Source organism: Ammospiza caudacuta, chromosome 16 (assembly GCF_027887145.1).
Source record: "Ammospiza caudacuta isolate bAmmCau1 chromosome 16, bAmmCau1.pri, whole genome shotgun sequence".
In the NCBI taxonomy this organism is placed as follows: domain Eukaryota; kingdom Metazoa; phylum Chordata; class Aves; order Passeriformes; family Passerellidae; genus Ammospiza; species Ammospiza caudacuta.
This window is the reverse complement of record NC_080608.1, coordinates 11,416,183-11,438,311: the sequence shown is the minus strand read 5'-3', so window position 1 is coordinate 11,438,311 and position 22,129 is coordinate 11,416,183. Positions and strand designations below refer to the sequence as shown.

At 43.0% G+C, this 22,129-nt stretch overlaps 1 protein-coding gene across 1 annotated transcript in view; it reads left to right on the top strand.

Moving 5' to 3' along the window:
* Positions 1–22,129, top strand: part of ADAMTS2 (ADAM metallopeptidase with thrombospondin type 1 motif 2) — a 174,334-nt gene that overhangs the window by 141,950 nt on the left and 10,255 nt on the right. The window contains exons 10-19 of the mRNA XM_058815035.1: positions 699–812; positions 7,769–7,914; positions 9,295–9,470; positions 13,297–13,430; positions 14,239–14,362; positions 14,983–15,063; positions 16,551–16,714; positions 17,850–18,009; positions 19,109–19,241; positions 21,654–21,861. Coding sequence (XP_058671018.1) covers positions 699–812; positions 7,769–7,914; positions 9,295–9,470; positions 13,297–13,430; positions 14,239–14,362; positions 14,983–15,063; positions 16,551–16,714; positions 17,850–18,009; positions 19,109–19,241; positions 21,654–21,861 — 1,440 coding nt within the window. The remainder of the gene's footprint in view (positions 1–698; positions 813–7,768; positions 7,915–9,294; positions 9,471–13,296; positions 13,431–14,238; positions 14,363–14,982; positions 15,064–16,550; positions 16,715–17,849; positions 18,010–19,108; positions 19,242–21,653; positions 21,862–22,129) is intronic.

The following is a 22,129-nucleotide window of genomic DNA, read 5'->3' as shown; positions in this document are numbered from 1 at the left end:
TAATGGATGAGGACCTTTACAGCATGAGCTGTAGTGTAGTGTCTTTATTCAATTCCCTCTGAAGCTGCCTTGGGAGAATGTCCCAGCCAAAAGGAATCTTTTCTTACAGCCATCCTCCAGAGCATGGGAGATGGAGGCTTTCTATTTTTCTTTGTTCAGAATAGTCAAAAGCATGTCCAGACATCATGATTTAGTATGTTTTGTGGTGGGTGCTTCCCATCCTCTCCTATAGAAGCCTTTGGATTGTAGGTAAAATGCTGATTTATTCATTGGATTGGGGACCTGATCTCAAATTTCCATCCCCCTAAGAAGGGGATTACAACAGCTGAGCTGAGCAGCTCATTTCCATTTCCCATGGGTGCACAAGGATTTTTTGCTTTGTTTGCCAAAGGAAGCAGCCCCATTTGGAGAAGCTGTAAGAAAAGGCAGTCTCACTGCCTGAGGAAGCTGGTTGGTCACTTGTGTAAAACTATTTTTGTTTGACTTTATTCCATCTCATGCAGATGGGATCTCACCTCAGTCATGATTCTGTATGCTCAAATATTCAATCCACAGACATCACGGTGCTCCTCAGGGATCAGCACCAATAGCTGGAATTTTAAACCTAGGAAAGAAACCCCCCCATCTGCAGCTCCTGTTGCAGTTTCCAGTGGGAGCTCTCTCAAACATCAACCACTCTGATTTTTTGTGTGTTCCAGTTCCGTACATTTGATCCCTGCAAGCAGCTGTGGTGCAGCCACCCTGAGAACCCCTATTTCTGCAAAACCAAGAAAGGGCCTCCGCTGGACGGGACCATGTGTGCACCAGGGAAGGTGAGAGCTGTGCACCCACACACCCGTGTGTGTTCATGTGCGTTTGTGTGCAGCTGGGGATGTTCCCCTCAAAATCAAGAGGAGCAAGAGGAGAACCTTACCCATCTTTGCTAAGATGGGCAAACTCCTGAGTGCAAGTGAAGTACTGAGCATTAGCTCAGCTGGTTGGAGCATGGTGCTAATAGCACACGGGTTTCATCCCTATAGGGGCCATTCACTCAAGAGCTGGACTTGCCTATCCTTGTGGGTCCCATCCAACTCAGAATATTCTGTGATTCTGAGCAGTGTGAGGGGAGGACATGGGGTGAGGGCTGGTGTGTTCTGCATGGCCACTCTGGGACCATTAAACCCCGTCCTCAGGCAGGTCATGGCAGGATCTGCCCCACACAAGTCTCTGTGGCAAAGCCAAAAATGAGGAAATTTCCTCTCTCCTCTGACTCTTTTGAGGTCAGGGTGTTGTGCTTGGACCAGCAATGTTGCCATGGTGCTGCCTGGCCTCCCTCATACAGAGAGCAGTGGGAGCTGGAGAAACATCCAAGCCACAGCCCTGGAGCTTCCCGGAGGGAAGGGATGGATGTGGGAGCTGAGTGCCAGCTAGAGAGAACCCACATGGCAGCACAGAGGGGCTGTGAGCAGAGAAGGGCAGGTCTGTGGAGGTGGATTTGCAGGTCTGATGAGAGCCCAGGGAGGCACGAGGAGCAGTGCAGGGATGTGTGGGGTGGCAAAGGCTCAGAGAGCTCCGGCCACGCAGCCACCGCGCTGGAGCTGCTCCCGGCCCCGGTTCTCCTCCCTGGAGATCACACTCTGCTCACTGTGGGTCTGAGCTCCAAATCCTTTGAAGTCTGATGAAAAAAAATCTGGCTTCCCTGGGCTTTGGATGCAGTGACTGAGGGGGAGAGGAAGATGTCGCTACTTGGAAAGGTTTTTTTACAACCCGGTGTATGACATCATTTATGCGATAAATGAACCATATTAGCAGCTGCTGTTACGGCTTGAAAAGTCTTTTTTATGGAAAAGTGATGTTAAATTAATTCCCCAGCAAGTCACGCTCTATTCAAACCACTCCCTTCTGGTTTTCTCTTCTTTAAATTATTCCTGTTACAAAAGCTTTGTTTCTGATTAAATTAAAAAAAAAAAAAACCAACTAGATTACAATCCAAAATTTTAGACAATTTATTTGGATGCACTTTTCTCTATTTTGATTTTTATATTAAAAATATTCATGACCCCCAACTGAAAAAAAAGTTATATTCCATTTTATTGCATCACCCTCTCCCCTGCACCTTTCATTCATATTAGTACTTGAACAGAAATGAGGAGAAAAAAGGAATTTGTAACCCTACAGTTAAGGATCTGTCAGTGCTTCCATTATAAACAGTTTGTCAGGATATTATGCAACTCAGCTGTAAAAATTTTCTTTGGACTGGAACTTGGGATCCAAGGCTTCAGCAAGCTGTGCAGACAGCCAGGCTTTTGAGCTCTGCAGAGATGCAAGAGAGTATGTGCACATTCTGAAGTAGATGACAGGACTCTGTTTTATTCTCAAGGGAGCTGTCCCAGTTTTTTGATAAATAAACTTGCTGCCACCTTCCAGAAGAACCTGAGAAAATGATGTAAAATGAAAACCATTTTATTAGATAAAGCTCAGCAGTCTGAACTAAATGGTGTGGGTTTTTTAAAATAGCATGAGTTCTGGAGGTTATATAGCTGACTTTATGTGTCTGAGCTCAGCATTTGACCAGTGTATTTATTAGATGTTGGTGTTTTTAATACAGGTACATCAGATCAATGCTTTTACATCTGTTCCTTTCCTTTTCATCTCTGCCCTTGATTTTGCCTTCCCCTGTTCACTCTCTTCACCAACTGGGACAATACCAGAGGCTCCTGCCTGAATGCACGGGGCTGTAAAATGCATTTATTGCCCAAAGCTGGGACTCGGTTGCTGTGTTCCGTTCAGGTACATCTCCCAGGATACCTCATCAGCACTTGAGAAAAATGGAAAATAATTTCAAACATAATCTCCTATTTTCTTTGGAATCATGCCAGAAAAGAAAAGTACAGAAACATAAGCAATTAAAGATGTTGATTGAGAAAGATTCATTTGTTTCCCACTTTAGAGACTTGCAGTTTTCATGATTTCATACCACTAATTCCCAGGGCCTATTTTAAGCTCAAAACCAATCACAACTCTGCTGATGTGTCACAGAAACATCCTGGCTTTGCTGCAGCTGAGGGGATGGGATGCCAGGAATGAAAGTGGTGCTGGGGAGGCGGTGCGTGGATGTTCTCACCTAGGGCTGGTGTTCACATAACTGAAAACTGATCCCAAATCCAGCAAGATGCCATGGAGGAGAATCCAGTCCAGCTGCCTCCTTCCCAAATGATGGTCAAGGGGCAAGAACAGCCACGTGGGAAGTGTGAAATCTGGACCATATTTTGGCAGGCAGCATGGGAAGGGACATGTGTCTGCACACCCAGGCTGTGTCCTGCATGTTCCAGACATTACCCTTTGAAAGGGAAGATGAGTCTTTCCAATGCTGTTTATACATGTGTATGTATGTGTACAGATAATTTTATATATATATATATATATATATATATATATATATATATATAAATACATATATACTTATGTAAATACATATATATTTATGTAAATGTTTGTAAGTTCTTCTGTGCCTGTGGTCATATGAACTAAGTTGCCAAAAGAGTGAGGTTCTGCCATTTTGAAAACTTCTTAATAAGTCTTCTTGTGCAAGTGGAGATGCTGAGCAACTATTATGTTAATTGGCAGCAAACTAATAATTTGCTGGGTTTAAAGATAAAAAATAACATATTCTCCTGGACCTTCCCAGTCAGAAAACTACTATTTTGACAGAATCCTAAAGGAAATAGAAAAATTTATACTGCTCCCAGTGTGATTATTTAAAACCAGATAGTTTTCAACAGCAAGAGGGAAGTTTCTATCAGTTTTGTGAGACTTTGATGATGCAGCCACTTGCAATGGTCACATTACCTTCCACAAAATAACTCTGGTGAGTAAAGTTAAACACATGGAGGTTCAGAGTCCTACTGTGGAGTCACAGACACTCCATAAATTGCTGTAGTAAACCACGCAGACAAGACATAACTGTGCAAAGCTTAACTCTGCCCAGCATTCTGTAGATTGAAAGAAAACATATGCTGTCAGCTGATAATTTATTTACTTGTATACAATTCTGTCAGCTCTACTATTAGCCTCAGGCTTCTGAATCCAGGCAAACTTCAGAAATCTATCATCAGTTTTTGTTATTCCATTTTTAAAAAATATTACTCTTCTGAGGAGACATTAATGTCAGCTGAAGTAGCTAACTGCTCTCCACAGGGTGGAAATGAAACCCAGAGTCAGTCACGCAGGGAGATCACATGTTTGAGTCCATCTGCTTGCTGCAGTGACTAACATCAAGGTTTGCACCACCTGAGCCTCCTTTTTTTTCTTTTCTTGGAGAGAGGTTAAGACCCTGGTTGCTGCCCCTGCCAACCAAGCTGATGTTGCTCTTGGGTTTGACTTCTGTGCCAAGGATCCAGCACAAGCCTAGCAGGTCTTCTCATTGCTTGCACTGTGCTAATGAGATGATCTAAGTGAAACTTGGAATGATCTTTTATTCTGTCAGGAAAGGAAGGGAACGATTAAATATTGAAATAAATAGATACTTTTGAGAAGAAAGATGGACCAAGAAAAGAGGGTTCTGAAAACACTAATGTGTACTCAAAGAAATGCAGTTAATTTCCCACTGAGAAAGCTGACCTCAGCTTCTCTTGGAGACAGGAGACAGATGGGTGAATGTGTGCTGTGTTAGTCACCACAGGAACAGAGAACACTTGCTTCTCCACTGAAGAAACTTTTACTGCCTCAGAGCAGTCCTCAGTGTTGGAACTTTCAGTTCATCCCTTGCAACCAATTATTTCAAACAGATGGAGCAGAGCGGGCCAGCCTGCGTGTGATGGGGAATGCAAACAAATCAGTAACGCCCTCCTGATGGGAGCCCAGGACAGTGAGGAGAACTGAGCACCCCAGCCTTGGTGCAGTATGAGGGGTTCCTTGGTAGATATTGGAGCATCAAGTGACGAGATCAGAGAAGTGCCCATTGCTGCCCAATATAAAATAGTTACAGATACTCACAGAAGATCTTCAAGTCTTTTCTTGGAAAATTGACTTGCAGATGTGTTGAGCCCACAGGAACACACTGGCTCTTCTTTTGGCATCCACAGCAGTTGTTTCAAAGAACTGCTGAAAACAGCAGTGGAATGTTTTACTGCAAGAAATTTAAGCTCCCTCTCCTGGAAATTGCACTTGTTTTGGACTGCCCTGTTTGCCAGAAAAATAGGCGAGACTGCAAGAAGTCATCTTCAACTAAGAAAACGATTTGCATTTACCCATTTTTTTCTCATTTAAAAAAGAAAATTGCTTTAATATGCTTCATTCTTTAAGTGAAACCCCCTGTTTACGAAGGGAATAGTGCTTGAAATTGGCTCTTTTCCACCTCATTATGTAGTTAATGTAGTAGCAATAGGAAGGGTTGGATTTAACTTCCTTTATTACACTGGAGATTGCTCTGTCTCTGGTTTTACCTTCTCATGCATTTTCTTGCACGGATCTGCACAGAGTAAGATTCATTAGTGAATCATTTTGTTTGCTGTAGGCTCCTTTCTTTTAATCCACAAATAAAAGGCAGAGCTGGGGATGACTCATTTTACACAAATGCTTCTCTCCTAATAGCTCTGCCTCAGCTTCCCAACAATCAGCATCTGACCAGCTCCTGCACTAAAAATCAGTGCTGCTCTTCTCTTTACACAGCAAAGTCAATAACATTATTCCGTGTTTGCCTTCCAGTTCAGGGACCAGTCTCAGTGTCAGAGGGGGGTTTATTAGAGGTTGTTGCAAACCTACATCCTGCTGGAAGCACAGTGTCATCACACGTCTCTCCCTCTCCTCCATGAGTCCAAGCACGGGATTCTGGATCATCACACAATGAACATAGGCTAAATGGCTCCTGAAATGGATTTGGTCACTGCTGTGGAACTTACACCTGGGAGATGCAGCAGCCTGATAAAAGGATGTGTGAGCAAGCACAGATCAGGAGCTGTCACTTCACATCTGCTTGCAAGCCTATTGACAAGCTGAGACACTGCCAGCTTCCCCCACATCACTGAATGGTCCCCTGCCAGTGCAGGGCCCCACGACTCAAACGGTTTGATCAAACAAACCTCTCTAAAGCCATAAGTAAACAGTCCCTGAAGGGTACAGCCCTGAGCTTCTAAACCAAAAAAAGCAAAGGACATATTAGCATTTTGTATTTCTTTCATGCTTTGCTGAATTATCTCTTGTTCTGTCAAACATCTAAGAAAAATCTGCCCATTACAGCTCTGGAGCAGGATTGGTGTAATTGGCTTTGTGGTACCTCATTTATTTCAATAGGTTTTGACTTTGAATATCTGAAGTCATGGGAAAGAAAAAAATAGTCGAAACCTAATTTCTACTCTCTCTTCTACTCCTTGTCCTACCAAATCAGCCCCAAAATAAATTGCATGAATATGAGCCAGTCACTGAGCAGATTAGTGAACCAGTAAGCTCTGCCTTGTCACCATTCTAATGATTCCCACTTGAAATTCAGCATTCTTAATGATTATCCTTCACTTTTAGATTTGCCTTCCAGATCACTAATCACTCTCTGCTCAAGAACACTCTCCTGTTATATATCTTCTGATTTTGTTTTTGCTGGCAGCATGCATTTAGCCATATGCTTGTCTTGTGCAGCCTGCCAAATTCCTGCGTTCCAGGGCTTGTTAAGCTGTGTAAAATGTTGTTGTTGACTTGAATGTTAAGGAAAGTAAGTGACTGATTTCACTTGTTGTTGCAGCCATCTGTGCTCCTGAGCCAGAGCTCTCATCCCAGCAGTAACCGTTAACGCAGGCAAACTGTGACAGTCTCATGCAAAGTCGTTTGTTTGCTGGAATATATTTTCCAGCACCCACACTTCATCAGTAGACTTTTATGAAAGCAGAAATAGTACTGAAAGGGGCCAGAATCTTGTGATCCTTTAGAAGAATTCTTTGTGACTTCAGCTGAGAAAAAAATTCCATGATTAGGGACTGGAGAAATTGGTGGAAAGGCATTGACAGGTTTCTTTAACAGGAGATGACAGTAGAGATGATCAGTACTGGAGTTATGAAGGCTTTTAAAGAAATAAAATAAATCCCTTAATAGTTTGGGGAATGTAGCAAATTTTGTGTTTCAACTGCTGTGCAATGACTATATTAAAAACCAGGTAAAAGAAAGGAGAAAGTGTGGTAGGGCGTGATGAACTGTGCAGTTGCAGGACTGCTCAGGGCTGTCCCTAAGGAATGCCTCCTGGTTTTTTAGTCAGGTTTACCATGAGATCTCCAGGGAGACACTGCAAAAGCTTTTAATTAATAGCATTAATAGTCTACAATGTGAGCTTGCTTTAATTCCCTGACACTTTGCTCATTGCATTTATAATAGGAATACGTGTGTGGATTTGGGAGTGGCTGGGCAGGATGGTGCTGTGGCCAGAGCTCCTGACAGTGCTGCTTAGAGAGGCTGCAGGCAGTGGTGGAGGCAGGATGTTACTGTTAGATTTGGGATTCTGCCATTTCCCTTAAATGATATCCCTGCTGCAGACAGGTGATGAGGAAATGTAACACTGACAACAGTTTAACAAACTTGGTAGACTTGAAACCTGCCTGCACAGATGTGCGTACTGACATGTAAGGTTGTAAAATCTGAGTGAGTTTGGGATCATGGGCACAATCTGACAGCAACTCCCTCTACTTTCTGCTGGAGAGGTGAAAAAAATCCAGAACTTGTGCTGAAAATTAAAATCTGTGGTACAACAGCTTCTCATCTGGTGCAAGTTGATCATCTAATCATTCTGACATCTGATTCTCTCTTTCAGCACTGCTTTAAAGGTCACTGCATCTGGCTCACACCAGACATCCTGAAGCAGGATGGGCACTGGGGGGCTTGGAGCAAGTTTGGCTCTTGCTCCCGCACGTGTGGCACCGGGGTGAAGTACAGGACCCGGCAGTGTGACAACCCACAGTAAGTGACAGCCCATGGTGGGGGGCTCCACTGGTGTGCACAGGGATCCTCAGTGCATGGCCAGGGCAGCAGTGCAGGAAAGGATGCTGAGTGGTGCTTGTTAAACCTGACCCATAGCATACATTGTCAGAAATTCTGCTTTTGGCCCTTAGCAAGTCATGAATCATCTTTATTTCTCACTTTATCCATCCATTAAACTGGTTATGCAGTTACAAGGACTAATACAGTACTATGTAAAGCATAAGTAAAAGTTTATGGTCCTATATATCTCATTTTAAAATGTCAGTATGAAATAATAGCAGTGATTGACTGGATTTTTTAAAAACCTTTTAAAAAGTTTTCTTTAATCCACTGTTTAGAATATTTCAACAAGAAGATCTTAAAATATTTTAAAACTGGTTTGATTCCAAGTTGGAACAAAGCTCCTGAGATCAGAACTTTCCTCAAAGTTAATTTTAGGAATTTTGAGTTGTCTGGCTTTAATAACTTACATATGGGTCATCTAGATAATGTAGAATGATTCAATTTCAGTAACAGTGGAAGTATAGTTAATAAAGATTGTTATATACATATGATAGGAAATGTGTAATTATTGCTATCTTAGTGTGGTATCATAAAATGTCAAGATCTTAACAGCAAGGACTAAAACAATTTTTGGGATTAAATGATTTTAAAAGAGAGAGTATTTTTAACATTGAATTTCTTGGTTTGTTGATAAAGCAATTGACCTTGATTTGTTTTTTTTTTAATTGAGTTTTATGAAGCAGCATTTTCCAATGGAAATTGTTCTGTTAAGAAAACATTTGCCAGTTCTCTTTTCAGTCTTTATTACTTTGGCAACAGAGAAGCGACCTTTATAATTGTGGGCACAGCTTTAGTTGTAAAACCTATTTGCATGTAGGAAAAGCCTAACGTGCTATTTAAAATGTTTTCTGTGTTTCCTGGAAGAGGATGAAAACCCAGCTACAGGTCCTGAGCTCTGCATTGCCAGATGTGCCAGGGATCTGGTGCACATCTGCCTGGGGGCACACACTGGGCTGGGCTGCTCTGCCTTTGCTGCTGCATTAGGGGTGAATGTGAACGAGTTCTGCTGTGCTTTCCTTTCCTGGCTGCACCAAGAAAATGGCTTTGCTTGCCTTTATCAAGTAGTTTAAACCTCTTCTTGCAGAAGTTGCTTTTTAACAGCTAAATAGTGACAGCGGAACAGAAAGGAAATATGTATTTTACATATCAGAAATACAGGCCTAGCTTCATCAACTGCCTGCTGACATGATTGGTAAACAAATGGCTCCTCAAAAGATTTAACAGACACTTAATTAAATTTGTTTTTATTTCATAAATAAAAGCAAAACTAACCGTGGGTTTCTCTGCCTGTCTCAGTCCTGCCAACGGAGGCCGCACGTGTGTGGGGCCGAGTTATGAATTCCAGCTGTGCAACACCCAGGAGTGTCCCAAGGACTTTGAGGACTTCAGAGAGGAGCAGTGCCGGCAGTGGGACCCCTACTTTGAGTACCAGAACACCAAACACCACTGGCTGCCCTATGAACATGTTGATGGTGAGCAGTCCCTCTCCTGTGAAAACTAAAATCTGTTACAAATATGAATAAAAATTATGTAGGGAGGGGTAAAACTTCTTCCCAGGACATCATGCCTCCTAAATCTGTTAGGAGGTGTTTGGAGGGATCAGTATCAGTGACTCAATTTGTACAATGCACTTGGATTTTCAAAAAACTTTGGACACTGTTCCTCAGTGCCATGTGTTAAATGGATTTACCATGAGATAAAAAGGAATGGTTTTGTATGGGAGCATGGCCCACTCTGAGAGCTGCAGAAGGACCTTGTGACACTAAGGGACACAAGAAGGCAAAGGAAGTTTGGTGTTAATGAATGCCAGTAATGGATGTGTGGGTAAAAACTGGTGTGGGTGTGTGTGTGTGTGGGTGTGTGTGTATGGTGGGCTCTGCAAATAAAGGCTGGGAATAACTTTAGGAAAAGATCAGTTCAGTGACTGTGAAGGGAGAGATGGAGAGCACTGACCTGTCCCTGTGTACCTGCACGTTGTGCCTGCACTTTAAATACTCAGCCAGTGCAGCTCAGGTTGTGCCCATCTCACTGCTGCCCAGGCTGCTAAAACACCAACAGCTGAACTCCAGCCAGAATAAAGCAAACATAAATAATGACTTCTGGATGAGGAGAGTTTAGATAAACCAGGACTTTTCACCCTGGAAAAGCAAGGATGTAGATTAAAAAGATAGAGTTACAGAGTTGGGAGTGGCCCAAAGAGACTGAATGTGGAATGATTATTGAGTTTCTCATAACACGAGCCTGGGAACATCAAATAAAATTATCAGATGGCAGATTTAAAACAAATAAGAGGAAAGGCCTAATACAAAGCATCTAATTATCTTGAAATTCACTGCCACAGAAGACTGCTGATGCCAGAAAGTTTCAGAAATTTTTTTGAAAAATTCTTGACAGTTCTACATTCCATTAAGAGCCATTAAACACCAAGTTACAGTCATGATTTTGGAAGTCCCCAAGCTGCAGTGTAGGAGGAACCGGGAGAATATTCTGAGAAAAGTTTCAAGTTTGTTCCTGTGTCTTCCTCCAAATGCTGCTGGCACTGTTGGAGGCAGCTGTTGGGTTGGATGGGTGCTGGCTCTCAGACCAGCGAGGTTGACAGAGATCATCTCCTAGAACAGAAATGTTCCTGTTCCTGTTAATGCCTCAGCTTAGCTGTCAGTGCAAGTGCAGCTGGTTGCTTTGGGCCGTGTCTGCTCTTGCCAGAAAACACTCTGAGATGTTTTACCAAACAAAGAGGCAGAGGGCAATGAGTCTCAGCTTGCTGAATGAGCAGTGTGAGCTGATCACTGTTTTTGAGCCCCAACACCTTACTTGAATGGCAAATTCTTGAGGGCAGGGTTGGCCTGGCAAGGGGCAGGTTCTGAGCAGCCACCCCATCCTCAGCCCAGCTGCCCTTGCTGGGAGGGGAAGGGTCACTTTGGGTGAATCATTTTGCATTCCAGTGAGAGGATACTCTGCCAAAAATTAATAGCAAATTCCTTACAATTAATTTGCCTGACTTTCTTCCCAAATAGTGCTCAGAGTTCCCTCATTCTTTTCATGCCATCTTGGTCAGTCTGGGATTTTCAAAGGCACAGACACAGCCTTACAGCTTAATTTCATGAAATAGCTTTGCTGGCACAAAAGGGTGGAGGGATGAAGGCTGTGGTCTGCAGGACCTTTGCTTATGCTTTAGCCTTTGGAGCAGTCTGCTGCAAAGACCAGTGAAACAAATCAGATTTTTTTCAATTAAATTCAATGGCTTCTGGGTCAGAAACCAGCTCATTGATGTCTGAACACTGATCCCTGGGCACTGCTGGTTTCCAATATTACTATGGTATAACTGCAGACACCTTGAGAGTTGCATTTACCTGTGCAGGGTTATTAGAGGGAACAGCTTTTGTGTGAAAATAAGGCCAGAGACAAGCTTATGCTGCAACTCTAATCTATTCAAAACTCCCTTTTGTAAGGATAAGGCATATCAGTGACACACTTGTGAGAATAATGCAGTTGTGGCTCAGAAGTGACATAAATCCATACACTTCACAGGCAGCTCAGCTGGACGTGTCTGACACATTGTGCAGGGCATAAGAACAGAGAGGAGAGCTTTTCTCATGCTGTGGGCAGAGAAAAGCCACTGAGCTGGGGTACACCCCAGTGTGTCCTTGAGCATCCCATGCCCCGTTGTCTCCTGTTCCAGGCCCTCTGAGCCCCCAGGTCCTCACCCTGCTGTGCTCACAGGCTGCTGCATCTCCCTGTGCATCTGCCAGGGCAGCAGGGAGGGACTCTGGCCATGAGCTCCCAGCCTGAGTTAAATGAGAAGGACTCAGAGAGCAGGGACTGGACAGACACACCATCATATCCACGCTCCTGCACCTCTGCTGTGCCCAGCACCAGTGAATAGCACAGGAAGAAAATAATTCTTTGCAATAGCAGGGTCTAATTTAACAGCACTTACACATTTACTGCTCCATGGAGCAGTGGGAGCAGAACCATCTCCAAAATGAAGCCCTTGTGCAGAGCTGTTGGCATCCAGTGAGACCTGCTGATATTTTCATTTAATCACAGGCAGTGAATGTGTGCTGTGTGTGGGGTGGCTGCATACCCAGGGGTTCTGTGTGCACATCCATCCTGTGCACAGCTTAATGTTTCTAATATATACATTAGGTCTGTTGTTACTATGATCCTAATAGTCTCCTATGAAGAATTTGCACAAAAAAGTACCTGTTTTAATAGACTAGACCCTGGATTGTCAGCATGGCTTCTCTGCATGGTTTGGGAGCAGTAGAAAAGGTCTCTGATGTACCAATACCCAGTGGCCTTGAGGACATCAACAGCAATAACAAGGACTTTATAAAAAGAGGGCAGAGGCCATGGAACTGCACAGGGGAAGAATGCAAAGGGCCTGTGAAGATTTATTTCAGTTGAACTGCTACAATGGAAAGGTTGTTATTGTTTTAAATGGTGGGAAAAGCACTCCAACTTTTAATCATGTTAAAATAGCAGAATCTCTATTTGTTTCATCTAGCAGAAAGGCCATCTGCTCTTCAGTGCCAAGGAAAGCATAGTGAATCCTATTATGGGGCTGAGGACAGCAAGAGACATGGATAAAATGAAATACACTACTGGAATACAACTTTATTCAGCTACTGACTAGTCATTTTCAGCTTAATTTTTTGTTCTTAGCTCTTTGGAACAGATTAGAGAAAATACCACTAGTCTGGCTGTTTGTGCATGTGTTAGGAGTAAAAAAATGTTTTTTTGTCTGAATCTTTTTGACATCTCATCTTGTTTAATGGTTTAAATTATCATAAATACAAGTATAACTATGAGGGAAAATTAACTTTGTGGTTAGGATGAAATGCTATGGCCCAGCTGTCTCTGAAGAAATTTTGGATGCCAGGTTCACTCAGTGTCAAACAGCTGCTTTTAATGGGAAAATTAATTTGGCTTTTCTTCATTTAAGCGCAGTGCAGGAGAAACCAGCACTTCTCACAGGTAGTCATGCAACTGAGGGGAGCTCTGCCAGATTGCATCATCTGCAAAGGATTAAATAGATCCCCCCTCAAAGTCAATGATGTGTTATTTTTAAGCCTGTCTCCTAATGGTGACACATGGATGCTTTATGATTCAGCATTTTCCAAGAGATCACAGGGTTTTTCAAAGGGGATGAGCATCAATGATTTATGGGCACCACGTTGGGCTCTGTGATGTGTGCAAGGAAAAAGGGAGAGCCAACACTACTGAAAGAGCTGCTCACAACATCAGCAGCTAAACTGGGGGCTGAACGTGCACAGTTTGGGTTGTTCTGTTTTTCAGCCAAGGAGAGGTGCCACCTGTACTGCGAATCCAAGGAGACAGGGGATGTGGTTTACATGAAGAGGATGGTGCACGACGGGACCCGCTGCTCCTACAAGGATGCTTACAGCATCTGTGTGAGGGGAGACTGCCTGGTGAGGGCCTGGGGGCTCCTGCATGGCTCAGCAGTGTGAAAACAACTCAAACTCTACCTTGAGTGCTTCTCTCCGAGCATGACTAAGTATAATAACACTTTGGGCAATAAGGAGATTACATTAGGATTATTGTCACAATATTATGTGTGATATTCACAGTTGCCATGCATGTGACTCGATTCCAAAAGCACCTGCCTACACAAGAAACATTTCATACAGTATTTTAAGATGAGCTATTACAATTAGCTTTCAAGGAAAGCTCTCCCTGCTGGGGTTTAGTGGGGGTGGAATGTACAATGAAATAGGAACACACAGCAGCTTTCAAGGAAAGTGGTGTTAGGATATGGCTGATGTGCTTTCTCTTGGTATTTGATCATGCTATTTTTAAAAAATCAATGACAGTTCCTCAAAGTTGGGATCTGCTGCAGGTCATCTTTCAAAGGAATGAGTATCTGACTAGCAAAACACTGGTGGAGGTGCTTATCCCCATATAGATGCCTAGATTCTCCTGGAATTTAAGTATCTGTCTTAAGATAAGCTGAGGCTTAAGCGCTTTTCTTTAACCATGCTGTGTTCCTTCAGTGAGAGAACCACTGTGAAGCATAATATGAAAATATAATCAGCCAGTTGACAGCTACTATAGGAACTGGAAGTATTAAAATCTGTTTAGGTGTTGATCTTCCAGGAGAACACTACGAGGTGTGCTGCTTTACTGAAGCAGAATCAGGGGGTTAATATGAAAAGTGAAGGCTTATCTGAATTGAATGGTGGATAAATAAAAATGACTGTTTCTCTCTTTTGTGCACAGAAAGTTGGGTGTGACAGGGTCATAGGTTCCACAAAGCAGGAAGATAAGTGTGGTGTCTGTGGAGGAGATAATTCCCACTGCAAAGTGGTGAAAAGAACATTTTCAAGAATACCAAAAAAGCAAGGTCAGTACATCCAGCGTGGTTTGTCCTGGGGAATTCAGGGTATTTTTCTTGGTATCTTATGTTTCATGGAAAGTACCAGGACAATTGAAAATCATTTGCAGTGTCATTAATTCCAATAAACAATCTGGAATTACTTCCACATATGTTTATAATTTGGAAATAAGACTTCTGTCCAGTGAGCAGTTAAAGCTGCTGATACCAAGGCCTGTGCATGCATGGGAGAGGGTTTCCCTGCTCCTTGTTGGGCTTGTGCAGCTGATGTCAGCCAGTGCTCTGTCACTCCAGTGCTGCAATAATGTCCCATCAGCAGGCTCTGTCAGGTCTCAAAGCCCATTTGTGTGGTCTCAAAGCCCATTTTAGTCTGAAGCCAAGTCTGTTGTGATACTTCAGGCACCTTTGTACTGGCCCAAAGCCCTTTGTCCCTGTTATGTTCCATCACCTGGCACAGAAATGGGAACAATGCTGGATTCGCTTCATCTTGTTTAATACATCTTGCTTTCAGAAAATAAAATTTATTTAAAAACCTAAGACAAACCCACCCTGGGCATATTAATTAATAATTAATTTATTATTTTGTAGCATATTAATCCATAACTGTCTTTTCAAATACCCCCATATAGGGTATGTTAAGATGTTTGAAATTCCTGCTGGAGCAAGACATTTACTTATACAGGAAACAGATGCCACCACTCATCATCTTGGTAAGTAAAAAGTAGGAAGATTTTCAGTCAGAATATTTTTTTCTGGTGTTTATTTTTGTCTCTGGAGGCTGACAATGTGTTTGTACATTTGTTTACCCATTACCCACCCACACCATGTACTTTCTCTAAGTATGTTAAATTAGGAAACTTGTTTGGCAATTTGATTTCCCTGTGCTGTATCCCAGGGTGTCCCAGCCAGATCTCTGTGTTGGTATGTGCATGTGATGTGTGAAAGCTGCTGGAAGAGGCACTGGGTTGCTTTATGGGGTGCAGTGTATTATCTTTGGGGGTTGGAAGTAGATGATCTTCAAAGTCCCTTTCAACCCAAACCATTCCATGGCCTTTGTGTGCATCTTTCATGCTTCCCACCCTCAGTAATTTCCCAGCTGTATCCAGATCTGTTCCAGATTCTGCCCCACTGCTAACAGTACTGACACGAGGCTGCCAAATCAATCCAGCAGTTCAGGAGATAATGGAAATCCACTCCTCCCGGCCCTGTAATCAATGGGAAGCAGTGACTGGTAGCTGCTATTAATTGGAAGTAGATTCACAGTGAATGATCTGCTAACCATAGTGTGAACCATCCCAGCTTCTCCCCAGTGAATGCTTCCCTGGCTGCCCAGGGCAGCCTGGCCCTGTGGATCAGGGAGCAGCCCTTGTTCAAAGTTCTGCCAGGGTGGGTGAATGCTGAGGACATGGACAGCTGGCTCGCTGCCTTGGCCACTGCTGAAGGAGCAAGATGCTCAGGTAGCTGCCAGGCAGAGAATGGAGTTAAAATCTGGTGTTACATAACAAACAGTCCCTGCTTCTTCTAACGAGGACAGCAAATGTTCCATCTCAGGTGAAAACCTGTCCTCATTCAAAGGTGGCTGAAGTCTCTCCAGGTGAAGGATGGAGCACTGGTGGGAGCTGAAGAGAGGAACCAGGCTTTGTGTGCAGTGGCAGGTGTCTGCAGAGCAGCAGGAGCTTAACAGGGCTGTGCTGGTGTCAGGACTGTATCTGAGCAGGAGAATTAATGCTGTTTCTAGTGTCCCTCTCTCACTGTGGGGACCTGCTGGGGGTTAGCTCAGTAGCCTTCCTCTGATGGAGCAGTAACAACCCTCTGAGCTGCCTTACAACATATGAAAGAGTTGAATAGCTCTGGGACCCCCACTGGTTCTCAAATTGGCTCGGATTTGGCCAGTGGATTCAGAAGTTGTTATATGGGAGCAGGCAGCTCGACCCCTGTGGTGCAGCTGCATTGGCCTCATTTCTCTGGCAAGGCAGGCTTTGAAAAAGGAAAAAAAAGGACAACTGATGTTCCTGGAGCTGAGCAGAAAAGCATTGACAGTTCAGTGAAACACCTGATAAAGTCTTTCCAAACCTGAGAGGGAAGAGAGGGAAAATGCACACTGGCCTTTTCAGCTTCGTCCACTGGGACCCAAGCAGAACAAAACTGGAGATGAGAAACAAACCTCTTATATTCACTTTTCTTGTGTTGCTCCCAGCCATTAAAAATCGTGAAACAGGGAAATTCATTCTAAGTGAGGACAACTATGTGCCAGACTCCAAGGTCTTCATTGACATGGGTGTGGAGTGGGAATATCGGAATGACGACGACAGAGAGACGGTGCAGACCATGGGGCCGCTGCGGCACGGGATCATCATCCTGGTAAGCCAAATGGAAACCACCTTCCACACAGCCAGAGTGGGCTAGCCTGTCCTTCACATTCCTCTTGTGAGCTACCAGAAGACATTGGCTTCAATTACAAGACAATAGGAGATGTATTTTAATTCCTTTCTCCCAGCTCATTGCTGTTATAATTCAGGGTTATGTGTTGAGCAACCAGCTGTCATGATTATTTCCTGTGGCTGGCATAGCAATCAGCCACTGAGTAAAGGCTGCAGCTTACTTATCCTATCTGACATGTGAGCACCAATCAAAAAAAGGTCAGAGTGGTTCATATCAGCTAGATCTAATAGTTCCCTCTCCCATCCGTGTTTTGAAAATGTATCCTGCAAAGGCAGATGCAGGATTCCTGTGATCCTGGCTCCCTTTTTCAGGGCAAAACAGTTCCACAGTTCCCAAAACCATCCAAATATATTCCTTTTTTTATTGCAAACTAGCAAAGAGTAGACTTCAATTCAGGGGTAAGTTGATTTAAAATCCCTCTGAAAACAACTGTAATGTGTTGATCTACACCAGCTGAACTTCAAAGGAAGAATAAATACTATGTTTCCAAAGGACAAATATTTTGCACTTTGCTTAAATTGAGATCTGTTTTCTTGCATTTGTCTTAGTGCAGTGTGATAACAAAACCTCTTTCTAAATAGTTTGTATTTCTGTCAAGATTAAGTAAAAAGCTTTGCAGAATTCCAGGACTATCATAAGAATATTTGTGTTTTATCAGAAATATGAGCAATTTTCTTTGCCAGTTTCACTTATTTGTGCAGTTGAATTTGCTTTGTCTTTTAGTGGAACTATCCGTTATCATTTCAGTACAAAATTTCCTTCCTTTGTGATGGGATATGGAAAAAATTTAGTATCATGATGTCAGTCCAATGCTGGCAAGGAAAATAAGTCTAAATCAACCACAGTCTTTCTTAATATGCAGTTTAGAAACTGTGTCATAAGGATGGAGATACTTTTTCATCAGGGAAAAAATGTGTTGAGTGCAGCTAAAAGGTTGAAATCCCTCTGGGGATGTTTTTGTATGTGAGCCATGATCACTATTTCACATCATCTCACAGAGCTTCTGATATCAGTCTTTCATATCTTTTTTCATTACATCTCCTTTGCTTATTAGGTGATTCCTCATGGTGGTGCCAAGATATCTTTGACTTACAAGTACATGATCCATGAAGATTCCTTGAATGTAGATAACAATAATGTTTTGGAAGAGGACTCACTGTCATATGAATGGGCTTTGAAGAAATGGTCCCAGTGTTCAAAACCTTGTGGAGGAGGTAAAAACAAAATCTCAGATCATGCAAAATTTGTTTATTGCCATGAGACATTAAGGAGATCAGAATATGGGAGGAGTTTTATTTAAGTAATAGATAAATAAATAGTGAATGGGGTTAAAATTGGATTTAAATAGTTTAGGGGCAGATCTGGGCTGATTAATTTATGATTTATGAAAATGAAAATGAAAAATTGGAGAAATGTGTAAGATTTGGATGAGGGTCTCTAAGCTGTGAAGGTGCCGAACCTCAGGGCGCCATGGGGCAGCCCTTTGTAAATCCCCATCCAATGATGTGGCTTTTGCAATGTCAGATTCCTTTTTGGGGTCAGATGTGAAGGCTGATGCTGTTCCCCAGGTTGATGATCAGGTTGTAGCATTGGATTGTCACTGGAGAGGTTTTCAGAATGTTTTTGAGATGCTAGATACGACTGTTATTTTCATTAAATATTATTTGTTATTTTCATTAAACATTATTTAAGTGTTCTTTTCATTTTCATGGTGAGGTCACACCTTGAGTGCTGTGTCCAGTTCTGGCTCCTCAATTTAGGAGAAAAGGAGACTCAGAGGTGACCTTATCACTCTCTATAACTCACTGAAAGGTGGCTGTGCTCAGGCGGGGTTGGTCTCTTTCTCTGGGCAGCGACAGAGCCAGAGGACACCGTCTCAAGCTGTGTCAAGGGAAATATAGGTTGGATATCAGGAAAAGGTTTTTAATTGAAAGAGTGATAAAGTTCTGGAATGTTCTGCCTGGGGAGGTGGTGGAGTCACCATCCCTGGATGTGTTTAAAAAAAGACTGGATGTGGCACTGGGTGCCAGGGTTTAGTTGAGGTGTTAGGCTGGGTTGAACTTGATGATCTTAAAGGTCTCTTCCATCCCGGTGATTCTGCGATTAAAGGAGTGGAAAGTATAGGGGATGAGCAATTTTGTGTGTTAAATTTGCACTGCAAGTCTTTATTCAGAGCAGCTTACCCCTCCTTTGGTAGCATGCTCCTCTGCAGTTCCTACTGCAGCCCTTGACAGGATCTGTGCAGTTCCTCTGCAGCTGCAGCCCGCTGTGAGGTGTGCCAGCCCTCGGAGTAAGAGCAGTGTCTCTCCCCAGGCTACCAGTTCACCAAGTACGGCTGCCGCAGGAAGACCGACCACAAGATGGTTCACCGCAGCTACTGCGAGCTCATCCAGAAGCCCAAGCCCATCCGCAGGGTGTGCAACCTCCAGGAGTGCTCCCAGCCCATGTAAGCATCCCCTGGAGGTGCAGGGCCATCTCACCCAGCCAGCACTGGCACCTCAAGGTGGCTTTAGCTTCACCTTCGTGGCCATTGCAGGGGCCCAGGGCTGTGAGGATCTCATGCTCTGTTCCGCTCATGGAATATTCTTTCTGTGATTGCTCGTTCCTGTGACTTATGAAATAAGTTGGGTTAGAAAATAAGTGCTGTCCTGATCCATACTTTTGTGTTCAGGCCATCGTGAGGTGATACAAAATAGACATAAATTCAATTTATACCAGCAGATTTTACACAGCGTGAATTAACCATGTCAAAGCAAATGTACAGAGTGCTGCAGAAGACAACCGGTGTCAATGTCCAGTCTCTCAAATCCAAATCTTCATAAAGTAAAGTTCACAGCATATTTTTGGACATTTAGACACAGGGAAAAGACTTGCCCTGTTAGATTTCTCTGGCTGCCCTCGTACAGCACGAAATGCCTGCTGTACCTTCATTTATAGCTCTACATAGTCAAGTGTTATAAATATTTTAATTCAAATTTTACAGGTGATTTTTTTGACTGGCAGCAGGTTATTCCTGCCACATATAGGACTAATATATTCTTTGTGCTACTACTGCAACAAGAAAGGAATATGTTGATCCCAGCTTTTCTCTCTGGGGACCAAGTGTAGGTTCCAGGAATCACAGCAAATAAATAGAACATACCACAATATTTCCTAACTTCCTTTCAAAAGAAAAATATTTGAAAGAGAGAAAAGGCAAGAAACTGTGCCCCATAAACTCTGCATGGGTCAGGGTTGAACACTTATTTATTGGAAAACAGAAGTAATGACCTAACCATATCTCAGGCTCTCTGGAAAGGACTGTATCCTCCTTTCAGCTGCAAATATAATTGGGCCCAGGTACCACAAAGGCTCAATAGGATCCTAAATTGTACTTGGATCCCTGAAGTTTCAGTTAGCTCTGTTTCCATAGAATGTCATCCAAGCGTTTTGCTCTTATACATAGGAGAGGCAATTATTAAGGAGTTTTACAAAGCTCTGGGACGCTCTCTACACTAATATGCTGCTTCTTCACTTCTGGGAAAAACTCTTCTTTGTCTCAGAAGTCACCTCAGGATTCCTGGCTTCACAGCTCTTGCATTTCTTCACAGCTGTGTAATTTCTGTAGGTTACAAAGAGAAAGTTGGGAGAAATTGTTACTTTCTGATTAACTGGAATGCGTAGTGCAGTGCCTTGTACTATTTTTTGACCATTTCCAAACTCAGGATTTTATGAGTACTTCAGGACAATTTCTTCAAGCTCAGGGTGTTTCTCCAGACTATGTCTATTTTTTGGTGAAGTTTATCCCAAGAATATTTTTTACGTGGAACAATATTTCCATCTTGCAGATGTCTGCACTCTGTAAATATTTATAGACTGCTGTATGTCTTCACTTAATTTTAACCAAACTTTCAGTAGTCTCGGTAAACTTCCTTTGGTGCTGTCTGTCCCTGCTGTTCTTCTCTAAGTCCTTTACAATTTGTAGCTGTAATTAATGAGTCAGTTTGGGTGATCAGTGAAAGTTTCAACTACACCACATTACAAACTGTAGATTTCATTTTTCAGTGGCCAAAGTGATTTAGAAATTATGAACTTGACCTTTCTGGTTTTCAGTGGTGTGTTGCCTTCTCCCAAACCAAACATTTATGATGATGAGGACCCTGATCTGCCCAAGTTCAGCACTCACAGCACTGGGTTTGCCAGCAGCAGATTGAGTCTAACATGGCCAGGGATATGGTCCATGGAGTGCCCAGATGTGAGCCAGGCAGGAATTTGTCACCCAGATGTTTTGGCTTCATTCGAGTGCCAAGATGTGAGCCAGGCAGGAATTTGTCACCCAGATGTTTTGGCTTCATTCGACCAGCTGGTTTGTGCTGCGTTATGAGACCAGGCACATCTCATGCACCCAGACCTGGGAAGCTCAGCAGCACTCTTGGGTGGCTGCTTTTGACGTAAAAGTGATCCTATTTTTATGTGAATTTTTGGAAAGGGCAGCAAATACAGCAAAGTAATAGTAATGCTTACTTTGGAGATAATGAGAAAGAGTAATATTGAAGATCTGGGTCTTATTAATGACATTTCAGGGGCAGTCAAATAACCCTCACCATAACTACTTCTGGGTTTTTTTTCATATCTTCTCATTTTCTGCATATTATAACTAGTATTAACATCATGTTAACTGCTTATGTTTTTTTCATATTGTCTCATTTTCTCCATATTAGAACTAGTATTAACATCATGTTAACTGCTTATGTTTTTTTCATATTGTCTCATTTTCTCCATATTAGAACTAGCATTAACATCATGTTAAACCTGTGCTTAAGAATTACAAATCAACAGATTGACTTTTACTCTGCTCGCTCTCTTTTCACCATCCCAGCTGGGTTACAGGGGAGTGGGAGCCTTGCAGCAAATCCTGTGGGAAGACAGGGTACCAGGTGCGGTCTGTGCGCTGCATCCAGCCCCTGCACGACAACACCAACCGCTCGGTGCACACCAAGTACTGCAACAATGACCGCCCCGAGGGCAGGAGGCCCTGCAACAGGGAGCTGTGCCCGGCACAGTGGAGAATTGGACCCTGGTCACAGGTCAGTCTCTTCCCGGAGGTCTCAAACAAACTAATCTCTGTCTGGTGGAATGGGCATGACGAGTAATGCCATCCCTGTATGTGTGAATAGATGGCTCTGTGGATAGATGGCTCGCATGTGCAGTTGTTTGTCTATTGCTCGGACCACAGCTCGTTCTTGGAGTGTTTCACAATTACTGGTGGACCACAAGAAGCAGCGAGTGGCTCTCCCTCGCGCTTCACTTCTACAGTGTTTCAAATAATGTACCATGTCAGCTCGAATCAAGGAC